At 38.8% G+C, this 11,882-nt stretch overlaps 1 protein-coding gene across 2 annotated transcripts; it reads right to left on the reverse strand.

Annotated features, from left to right (window-relative positions):
- Positions 1-228: 228 nt before the first annotated feature.
- On the reverse strand, positions 229-9,536 carry napbb (N-ethylmaleimide-sensitive factor attachment protein, beta b). 2 transcript variants are annotated; one of them, XM_004542170.6, is made up of 11 exons: positions 9,328-9,536; positions 7,808-7,887; positions 7,433-7,549; positions 6,150-6,196; positions 5,695-5,772; positions 5,513-5,568; positions 3,803-3,887; positions 3,601-3,705; positions 3,452-3,520; positions 3,323-3,373; positions 229-1,349 (listed from the first exon to the last, which is right to left on the reverse strand). In XM_004542170.6, exons 1-11 carry the CDS (start codon positions 9,426-9,428, stop codon positions 1,248-1,250), a joined length of 891 nt encoding a protein of 296 aa, XP_004542227.1. In that variant the 5' UTR covers positions 9,429-9,536; the 3' UTR covers positions 229-1,247. The 2 variants fall into 2 exon arrangements, with proteins under 2 accessions (XP_004542227.1, XP_012772083.1); XM_012916629.4 differs by lacking the exons at positions 6,150-6,196; positions 9,328-9,536.
- Positions 9,537-11,882: the final 2,346 nt, after the last annotated feature.

Genomic DNA, 11,882 nt, shown 5'->3' on the forward strand with positions numbered 1-11,882 from the left:
ACATCAGCCTTTTACAACAGAGGGGTAAAAAACTATTTAACAGAAAACCTTGAATAAGAAAAACTACAGTTTAAGCTTTTTTTTTTTTTTTTAAATAGAAAACAAAATGCTATCATTTACATGTAAAACTTTGTCATGATGACACACACATGACAGATGAGGCCAGAGTACAAATATTATTCAAGATAAGCTAACCTGCTTGAGGTAACACCAAAGGCAACAACAGTATGGGATATAATGCCTTTATTAATTTCCATTTGCACAAGCATACTGATCAAATCCACAGCCCACTGTTATCCCACCTGGAAGAAGCTGGGTACACGGGGCAACTGACCCTTTAGTAAACACTTTGGTCTGGCTAACAATAGTGAAAGTACACAACACTGAACTATACACAATGACATGCTTAGCGACTGGCCATTTGCAAGGTTTACAGTGCAGTAGTAAACCTTCTATGATACGTTTACAGCACATAATGAGTGACTAATGATGCTCATCAGCACAGGATTACAGCCCTGGGTATAAGAAGTAAGGAGATCTGTGTCAGTGCTTTTCATTCAACAGTACAAACTCTAAATCGCAGCTTCAAACATTCAAAGTATCATTAAGTTGACAAATCATAAACAGCAGTAATAAAATTACCTATAAATGTATAACAGTCTACACTTAGTGCATATCATTACCCTCCCTGTGGTGATAAAATGGAAGCTAAATAAGAGTTTGTGGATGTAATAAATGAATTTTGCTTTAAGATCTTTCTGTTTCCATCTCAACAACACAAGCTAAGATAATGGTACATTCTTTAGATTCATACAAAGCATGAGAAACATTACATAATCTGTTTAAATATACAATAAACTAGATTTAAAAAAGAAAGAAAGAAGCTGCATCTGACTAGTAAACAATAACTGTACAAAACATGCAATATTTCTTATCAGTACTAACTTCAAAACAGAATACACTGCTCTGAAATCCCCCAGGACAGATTTCAAGAGAAAAATGTATGCAGCAATCCTCTAGACAGAGGTGAGGGCGAGAGGATTTACATTCTGACCAGATTCAGACACGCTGAAACAAAGACAGTGCTCTGAAAGAACAGCAAGTGAGCAGTGAAATATTGAAAAATCATCAGTGGACACTCCTATATACACAGTGAGGGGAGTGTAAGGGTGTGTGTTGGTTTGTGTGTTTGAAAGCATGCGTGATAAACTTTCCCTCCGTGCTGCGTTTCTACCCCGAGGTGTCTTTCATTTCAGATCCCCTTCATCGCCCTGGATGGTCTTTTTGATGCGCAGCAGGAGGGTTGTGTGCCACTGGTCCAGACGTGAGATTGAGTCAAACTCCTTTACCTGCATCAGGCAGACAAGGGCACACACAATAAGTGTTTCCTGCTTCAAATTAGGATTCCAACTAGAATGACCTGCTTTGCATCACCAGCACTCTATCAAAAGTGGTGCATTTTCACAAACAAGATCCTTTTTAGATGGTCCTTTATGTAAAAGGCTGTACTCCAAAAATAACCATGGTGCCTACCTATTGGTTTGTGGATGCCTGTTTTGAAGCCTTGCCTGACCATATTTGTACAACTACAAACTATCCCAGAGAAGTAAAGCAAGTGTGTAAGTTCATCTCTAAATGTTTTAAAGCATTCCCACGTTAAGCTTAACAACCGATATATGGAGCAACTGCCTCTTCTTCTCCCCCCCCTCCCTCTCCTGTTGCTACTTCAATCATGAAACTGATCAATGATCAGGCGATCGGCTTTTCTGTCGCGAGTCCGTCTCTCTTGTTTGTTTATCGCCCACTTTGCTCCAGAAAAAGGAAACCAGCGGATAAACAACAGCAGCACGTTTAAGCTTGATAAGCTGTTGTTAGAATGTATTTAATATTACTTTCTACACCAGGATCCTTTTCTACGTAGCTGACGGCTGGTAACTGTGCAGGGGCGGGTCTAGCAAAGTTTTGCCAGGGGGGCAGGTAGGGCATTAACAGGGAAAATTCTGTTGAAGAAAAATGTTGAATCTTTTTAATTATTGTAGAAAAATAATTGATTTCTGTGCATTTGTTTTACACATATATCAAATTAAAGTTGATTACATCGATTAAGCATCATGAGGCGGAGGGTGGGGGGTGGTTCCCCATATTTTTTTGTTGGCAATCCCATTAGTTAGGTTGTTTAATATTTCCGCCAAGTACTCTTTAAAATACCAGACTAGAGAGGATGGTGCAGGTTTAAGTTTATTAGACTGATCAGTATTGCTGAACTATGAAATATTTTGGGTGCAGTGTATTTTTTGCATTAAGGTATAATAGAATAGCTTTAGTGTTTTATTTTTTAAAACTTGAGTATGAACTTATACAAAATGCAGCAAAATATATAAAAAAAAAACAGTTTTATTGATTCTAAAATACACTATATCAGATTCATATCTGTATCGGCAGATATCCAAATTTATCGGTATCGGACATTAAAAAGTGGTTTCGTGCCATCTCTAGTAAAGACCCTACAATAAAACCGAGAAACCCCCAACAACCAAATGACCCCACTTGAGCAAGCACTTGGCGACAGCGGGAAGGAAAAACTCCCTTTAAACAGGAAGAAGTTAGCAAACTATAACCACAGAATGTATGGATGTGCTACACAAACACAGCTACATGCTAAGTAGTGCTTAGTAACTAACTACTAGGATATCACTTACATAAACTGCACAACAAACTGTACATTGGTCAGACAGCTGCATGGTTGAAAAGTCAGCTCAGTGAGTTGAAGCCTGAAGCCCTTATAATTAAGCCTTAATATTAATTTACAGGGAAGGTTAAAAAAGATTCCTCTATACAGTTGTAAAAAGCGGTAAAATTAACCCAGGGACCAAAACAATTTTTATACCAGGCTGTAATTATGGTTATTCCTCCAGTACAGTCATGCGTTTTAATATGGGAGTCCATGGGGACCGACTCATTTTTGGAACCAACCTCAAGTATCTATTTCAGGATTGGCTTAATTTTTCAGCCCCAAAGGTTTACACTTGGTTTATTCAAACTTCTGGCACGAGGACGCTTTTCGCTCTGTGACTCTGAGTTAATTTTAAACTGTCTTTTATGAGTTTAGCTGTTATGATTACCGGGCTGCACTATACACTACACTTTGCAACACATTCACATACAAAGTCCATGGAGAATTGCCGAGTTCCAGCCTTCAGCTTCCTTGAATGAAAATCTAACTAAACTACAAGTTGAAACAGTCACAAGCGGACGCCTACACTCTCCAAACGCCTTATTAAAAAAGAAGAAGAAGAGAGTTTTCAGTGTATACAAGACTTACTGCCTCTGTGAAAGCATCGCTGTTCTGCTCCTCGTGAGCCTCAAGGAGTTTCTGTTAAAACAAAGAGATGTAGGTCACTCATAGAAACTGAATAGATTAAGGGAAGAAAGTAAGCAGCTATCCAGCTACCTTCAACAACTTGCATTCTCTGGAGTCGGAAAAAGCCGGGAACATCTCCTCATACTTCTCAACAGCGATCTACGGAGAGGCAAAGTTAAAATTCTTCCAGAATTCATCATCCCAGATCCTGAGAGTCACTCACGAAGGCGTAAACTCACCTTAGCGTTGAGCTCGTCAACGATGAAATGACAAAGAGCGGCTTTGAAGAAATACTCCTTGGCGCTGTATTTCAGCAGCGGGTTGTCCATCGTGTTGGCTCCAACCTGGATATAAATCCATATCATTCAACATTTATCAGAAATGTCAAAACTGAGTTAGGAGCCTCATGCACAAATACAAAGCAGAGCACTGTAGACACACCTGCTCGTAGATCTCGATAGCCTTCTGGTACTGCTCCAACTGAGCGCAGTAAGCTCCCACTTTCAGCAGACACTTGTTGGCGGAACTAAGGACAGTGTGTAAACAGCACACAGTGAATCTAATGCAACCTGTATAACCATGAGGGCTGTTTGAAACCAGTGTTGCACAGTTTTCAAAAAGCGCTATGCTAAATTAGTTTCGAATGCTGATTTATTAATAACGAGTGCGTCCAATGCCACAGTTTTGTGCAGTTCAGCCCACCTGGATAAGATTTGTTATTGGTTAGAGATTATTTAACAGCTGCTGATATTTTTAAACTAATACTGTTCCTGCTTTAATGGCTATCCTCTTTCTACTTGTGTAATGGATTGGACTATTGAACAAAGACTTCAGTAAACAGCTATGTGAGTGATCAATGCTTGACGCCAGTCAGCCACAACATTACAATCACAGACCGATGGAGGTGAATAACACTTGATCTTGTTTTGCTTGAATGTTCATGCAAAAAACAAGTATCTTAACAATCTTACTGCACCAGCTGGTAATGTCAGCTAAAGGGGAAGAAAAAACTGCAGTTCCTCTAGTTCTCTATTTTATTAGTATGTTGCTTTGCACTTATCAGAAGATATCTGTCTGTGTGTTGCACCTGCACAATGTTTAAATGGAGCTTGCTAACAAAGCTTGCTGGGACTAGCTGGTAACTTAGCACACCACCCTTTTTGTCCATAAAACTAACATAGCAGCGGCAAAAATGTAACAAACCCATAACCGATGGTCGAAGTCTCACAGCTATGTCCATTTTCTTATATAGAGTCGATGCTGCAATACCTTCTGCAGCAACCAACATCCCTTTAGTGGCTCACGATAAAACAACCGACCCATCTTCTAAACCAGCGGTGTGACACGTGAAGCCCACGAGCCAGAATTGGTCTGGCAAAGACTCAAAAACTGGACATCTTTGGAAAATGTGAAGGAGGGCATACTTTCATAAATTTTACAGTGTTTCCTAATAATAAAGACCTCCCCCATACCCATTCATACTACAGTAATAAAGTAACAGATAAGCAATTAAAAGACAAAACGTTTCCTTTTTTATAAGTTGAAAGAAATGAAAAACACAAATGAATAAAATATAGCTTTTTCTATTATTTTATACATTCATTTCTCACAATTGAAGCTCAAAGAGTCATGCTGACTGATTTCTTTCAATTACTACAGACACACTTCCTTATTGTGAAGAAAAACTGGGACATATTAGAGAGATTGCACTTCTTTTTCTTGCATTAAGATATTTCAAGGATTAAATGTGCAGTTAATGTACATACGATGTAAGATGAGTTTGAAATCCCTGTTCTAAACTCAGCTAGTTCTCAATCCAGCTGGACATCAATCCAAGAAGGATTTAACTCTCAACCTGTCAGCATCCCAGCACCAGACACTAGAGAACATCTCCAGAAGCCTGTGTCCATGCCCTGATGGGTTAGAGCTGTGCTGAAGTTGTGAGGTTACTTATTTAATATTGGGCTGGTGGTTTAATGTTGTGGCCGACTATTGTAGACCTTTACAGCTTCGATGAGGGTGCACACATATATCTGAAACCTGAAATTACTTTTTGCTTTAATTTCTGAATTCAGAGCTGAAAAAACAAAAAACAAAAAGAAAAAACGACTGACAAAATCCAATATTTTATACTAATAAAGGGGACAGTACCTGTTCGATTCTTCTCCTTTGTAGTAGTCTGCTGCTTGTTCATAATGTGCAATCGCCTTTACAGAAGACAAAGCAACAAAAAGCCCTTATATTTATATTTTCAATGTCCCTTGAAGAAAATTTGCACCATAATTAGTTTTAACAGTAGTTGGTAGTATAATCTGATTACATGACACCATTACCTTTTCAATATCAACTAGTTCAGACTCGTAGATCTCTGCAATACTGATGTGGTGTTTGGCTGCGATGGTAAATCTTCCCTGAAGGACAAAGAAAGGGGGGAAAAAATCATTACACACTGGATCTATCCAGACAGATGCCTCTCAAGTCAATGAAAGGTTCCACTCTGAGTGCTGAGAGGGGAGGTTAAGTAGCAGCCTGTGGGGCTCCATCTACAAGACATTTAAAAATCACCCTCTTTAAAGGAACATGAAGAAAAACAACAAGAAAAGGGCAAATTGGAGAACAACATTCAATAAACACAACATGGGCAGTAGATATGTTGATACTGGCAGAGGTAGCCTGCTACAGCACAGATGTGTATGAGGGCCTTCGGTTATCCAGGTGATGGGACTTCTAGTACAGTCTTGGAAAAAATAAAATTACAAGTCACAATCAGACACTATAAAAATCTTACCATGTCTGTGTATATATCGATGGCAGCATTTAAACACTTGATTGCCTCTTTTAGCAGCATTAAGGGAAGAGGAGGGAACAGTTAGACATCATGTAAGCTTTCTCACACTTTCTCTTGCACAGCATCGTGTTGCACATCGGTATACACGGGATGTTCTTTCAGCGGGGTGAAATGGTGTGAGTCATACAATTATCTAACACGCTTTTCATAAAAGAGATTTCTTACCTCTTACTTATAAAGGTAAAATATAAAAATACTGGTAAACACACCTGTGGTATCAGTTTTAAAATCCTATGTAACCTTGTTCTCGGGTTATCACATTCACAAGATTTTCAGAAAATTTGATCTCTGAACTTGACCTCGAGCTCAAGGTCACCGGGATTCAAACTTGTCCGGGGTTTTTAGGAGATGCAGCTATGGTATGAATTTGACGACAGTACCCCACATCAACAAAGAGAGTGACATCAGTCACAGGTAAATACCATGCAGCTCAAAGAAACAACCTTGCACAACACTGCGAACAAGCTGCTTAACATGCCAACATCAAAGTCACAGCAGGCTGACAGTGAAACCTATGGAAGCTTTTGTTTCCACTACTGACAGAAGAAATTGCAGGCTATTTTCTCAAACCTTTGAGTTAGTAAGATTAAATTTCAAGTTAGCTCTGCCAATCAAGAAGCTCAGTGAATGACACCTTTTCCTTGTTACCTGGAAACAGATGGCAGATGGTACAGACACATGCACACGCAAAATTGGACAGTGATAGCATCATTGAGCTACCAGTGTACATTAAACATGAACATATTGCAGTTGTGCAGAAAACAATGCCAGGCGATTCAGCTAGCAACACAAAAATTCATTTGTAATTCATGTGGCTTTCACGTAGCACCTTCAGAGCTTCCTTAATGACAGCGCCAACTTAAATATTTAAGTTATTTTCTCAAAAATTTGACTTATAACTCAAACGTTTGTGATACGTAACCTGAAATTATTTATTTCTTTGTGGAACGAAGCTTCCATAGAAACCTTGTAGCCTAAAGCTCAGTCTAATGCATGATCAATAATCCATTCAAGAAAAAGATGATTTTGCTCATGTGAATGCAGCATTTTCAGTGAGAGAAATAGTTCATCACCCACTAAAAAAGCCATTGGGATGAGTGATTACTGAAAACGCTGCATCCAGATTAACAGAATCTGCTTTCTGGGCTCCACAATCAACACTTCATTCATTTATACAGTTGGAATATAAAGAGTATTACATATGATTAGCAGCCTGGTCTTACCATTAGGGTCAGACTTCTTGTAAGCATTTCCAGCATCGATGAAACTGGTGGCACAGTCGTGTTTGTTCTGCAGCTGCATATGGAGACGTGCGGCCTTGCAAAATGCATTTCCAGCACCTGGAGACAAGGGAGATGCCAAACTGTTACACACACACACACACACACACACACACACACATACTGCACACTTTGGATTTAGCTGACACTCTTAATTATGCGCATAACTTGAACCCAACTTAAGTGTGGCACTTTCACAAAGTTTGCAGTTACAGCGCCAAAAAAATAAATAAAATAAAAACTTGTTCAAGAGAGCAGCAAAAGTGAGTGGAAAATTTTAAGGTGTGGATGTCATAAGCAATAATCAGTTCATCGCACCGCTCCAGTTCTTGGCCATCTTGAACATGTTGGCTGCTCTGCAGTACATCTCACATGCCTCTTCCACTTTGTGATGTCCCCTAAAAAAATATATTCATATGAGGAGAAAAACAAGAACACAGTTTTGAATTTAGTGCAAATGTTCATTGCATTTTGTTTATGAAAAGGACGATCATGCTGAGCTATATGTAAAGACACACTATTGTTAGATTTTCCACTAAGATGCAATGTTTGGCTTGTCCTAAATAAACCTTCTACACAGGCACTATAGAGCTCAATTCCTTTTGACAGCCAGCAGACCCCTGGGAGCTCCCTGTAGTCGTAATCATACTCTGGCCATTCAATCATGGCAGAGGATTACATCATTGCCTGGCCGGCAACAGAATTAGCAATATGAAGCCTGGCAATGGTTATCCTGGATAAGAACTGCAGCGTAGTAACATCTGGGGCTCATCTGTGCAGAGGTTTAGAGAAAAAAAAAAAACCACTGAGTCACACGGGGCTATCGCCGAAGGTTTTTTGCATTAAGAGTCTAAACAAACAATATTTTTTATTCATTACCGGATAGAATATACACACGTTTGCAAGATTTAAATAAGGTAATGCTGATCTCTTCTGGGGTCACTGACAGTGGCAAAAGATTTGGATAGAGCTTCTGTAATGACGACCATTGGGAAAGCAAGACGCATGAATACAGGTACAGATATAAAAGAGAAACGTTTATTTGGTTAGAACTGGTCAGATAAACCAGAGGGTGTGAGTTAGGAGCTTCCTAATCAAAATACACTTCACCCCTCCTCCAAGCGTCCTCCATAGTTTATGTATAGCATGAATCTAATGACAGCATCTGCCATTGCTATAGTTATGGGGATTAACGAGGGTGTTGGTCACAGCTGAAGGCAACCATTAACTGTAGTTAATGCAATAAATTCACTCCTCTGCGGATTACATCAGGATTAGATGATGTGCTGCTGCTGGTGATTTAACTCTGATTACGTTGTTTTCTATTTTTTTAAGTCCTTTTTATTTTGGGGGGTATTTAATTAAGAAACATGATCCAGGACTTGCCATTAAACTGATTTAATAGAAATAAACAGTTCAATGACATTAATGAACTTACCAGCACACTGTATGTGTAAGCTGACATAACAGGCAGTATTAAACAAAGGAAAGACTTACAGCTATAGTAAATAAATTAGATATTTTAAGCTTGCTAAAACAGTCTGCTGCGTAGCCTCAAGGCCAGCGCTAAGTCTAGCAGGAGGTCGTGATCTGCTGGCTTGTTTACAAACCTAAAAACAGCTAAGTTAGCTAACTGCCTCGCAGGTACGATTGCGCTGCATGTCATCTTCCTCTACGTTAACAATCAGCTAAACTTCTATAACATTTAGCCTGTTTACATACGGACATCTCAGCTAGCTAAGTGAAAGCAAGTGTGAATGGAAACAGGCTCCGTGACAACTTTGCCGCTGACACTAAACGCTTGCTAGCTGTTGTTCTTTGGTGCAGTGCTGTCTTACCCTCCAAACATCCCTCCCAAAAAAGAACCAGACGACTTGACTTTTTTGTCAGCGTCGGCCATAAGCTGAATAGCTTCCTTCTCTTTCCCAGAGTTGTCCATTTCTTGTCTGTAGTTGGGGGAGGAAAAAAAGCTAACAGTTAAGCAGAAAACACCCGCAGAGGATTCAAGTGTGTACAGTAAGGATTACAGTCGACGGGTTTATTTAGCGTAGGCGTGCACAGCTAGTGGCTTAGGTGAGTGCCGTGGCATCACGGGAGTTGGAGTGCTTTACGCCCCAAACTCAGCAAGAGCCGAGGCAAAAAAGAACTACAACTCCCAGCCAGATATGAGCAAATTTTCTTATGTCCGTGTTACGTAATATCTTGTGCCAAATTACAAAATAAATGTTGAATATTCGGCTTATTTTTTCTTAATTCGTTTTTTCTGCAGCATTTAATTAAAAAAATATATAGTTAAATAATAAATAAAATATTTTTGTCTGAATTTAGAAACACAACAATTAGTGTCCTTTGTGTTTCTGTACAGCAGAGGGCGCGAAAGCAGTGCAACTGACTAATTATACTATAAACATTTTGACTTTCCTAATTATTCATTTTGCTAAATGAAGCTCAAACAACTTTTTGTTGCTGTTGTTATTTCGACAAAACTTCAAATTGCTTACATTATACTGTGCGTGTGCAGTTATGTCCTTTTTTTAACTAAATTAAACTGTAGAGGGAAACGTGCATTTGGAAAATCTAATTCATTTTATGGGTTCAGCAAAACAATGCCATTGGGTACAATTAGACTTTGACTCTATTCTCCTGGTGAATGTAAATTCTCAATAAGGGCTTAAAAACAAACTGTCGTAACATGTGACCGTACATAGCCCCCTAGCTCAGCTGCTCTAACATTTATAAACTGTTAAGATTTCTAAAAAGTGTGAGAAAGACACTATTGTGATCGTCCTTTTTCTGTATTCAGTCCTTCCAAGTCGTACAACAAGGCTCTCATTCAGAGCTGGTCAAACAGTAGGTTACAAATGATAATGCTTGTCATTTACATTATACAATACGTAATTACTTAAATATTAATTGTAACCAATTATGTAACAACAGTGAGTGTCTACAGCCAACTGCAAATGACGGTGGAGGCTCTGTCATGGTTTGTCATGGTTCATTTCAGCCAGTGGTGTTGGGGATCTTGTGAAAATTGAAGGAATTATGAACAGAGAAAAGTACACCAGCCTTTGATTGGCCGGGGCTTCAGTTTTCAGCATGAAATTCCAAACACACTACCAATGCAGTAAAATATCTGGATAGAAAAACACATACTGGACCTTAACATTACTGAAGCAGCGTGGGATCATTTTGACAGAGATCATCCAAAGAAGCCTGGGGAAATATTCCTGCAGACTACTTAAAGAAATGACCAGAAAGCTTCCCTAAGAGATCTGATGAAGAATAAAGGTGGTCAAACCAAATACAGACTTTCAACTTTGTTGGAACTCTGCAAACTCCTTTGCCTTATGTACTCTATTTTCAAGGATATTTGTACATTTTCATAAATTGCTGACCCTATTTCCTGTTTCCTTAGCAAAATATAAAGAAACGAGGCTCTATCAAGGCTTAAGCACAGTGTTGTAGGCTATATATATGGATCAAAGTCTGCATACAGCAGCAACTTGTATGTCAAGCAAGAGTGGGAAAACAGCTGGTGCCCTCATATTTCAATGGCTTACAAGAGCAGAAGTCAGTGTGGTAAGCACTGTTTGCTGTCCCTATATTATCTGGATATGTCTGACTCTCATTAAGTATAAAATTTGTATATTAGATATATTATTAGTTAAATTGTTAATATGTTAACATATTAACAATTTAACTAATAATTTAACTAATTTAACTATCCATCCATCCATCCATTCGCTTCCGCTTATCCTTTTCAGGGTCGCGGGGGGCGCTGGAGCCTATCCCAGCTGTCATAGGGCGAGAGGCAGGGTACACTTATTTAACTAATTTAACTAATATAAAATATAAAGACAATTGTCTTTATATTTTATATTACAGAATAACACTTTAAGCTTTAATCTGATGTAAGGGAATTTCTATTTCTAGAGCCAGAAAAATGCTGACATACCACAGACATACAGCATATCATCTGCAAAGTGTTTTGTTCCGGGTATGATGAAAAAGCAGTCCCTTTTTATTCCTGAAAGATTATGGTGTCATTGCATAGTTTGTCCAGCAGAGTGCGCTGCAGCTCTGTTGTTTACAATTCTGCACCGTTTGCAACATAACGATGATATGGAAGGACTTTAAGGACATGGGTGGTGTCCTTAAAGCACAAGAGAATAGAAACAACTTTATTGTTTGTCACAAAGCAGCGGAGAGAAAAGTCATCAGTGACACCGCTCTAAATAGAAACAAGTAACACAAACACTGATAAAGGGCATCAGAGTTAAACATCAGTCTGTAATAATACAAGGATATAACATCATTAAAAAAAATTATTCAAAATATTTACAGCTGAGGGATAAACGATCCTCTGTTGACCTTTGTCTTAGCCAAGGGGACT

This window comes from Maylandia zebra, linkage group LG15, assembly GCF_041146795.1.
Source record: "Maylandia zebra isolate NMK-2024a linkage group LG15, Mzebra_GT3a, whole genome shotgun sequence".
In the NCBI taxonomy this organism is placed as follows: domain Eukaryota; kingdom Metazoa; phylum Chordata; class Actinopteri; order Cichliformes; family Cichlidae; genus Maylandia; species Maylandia zebra.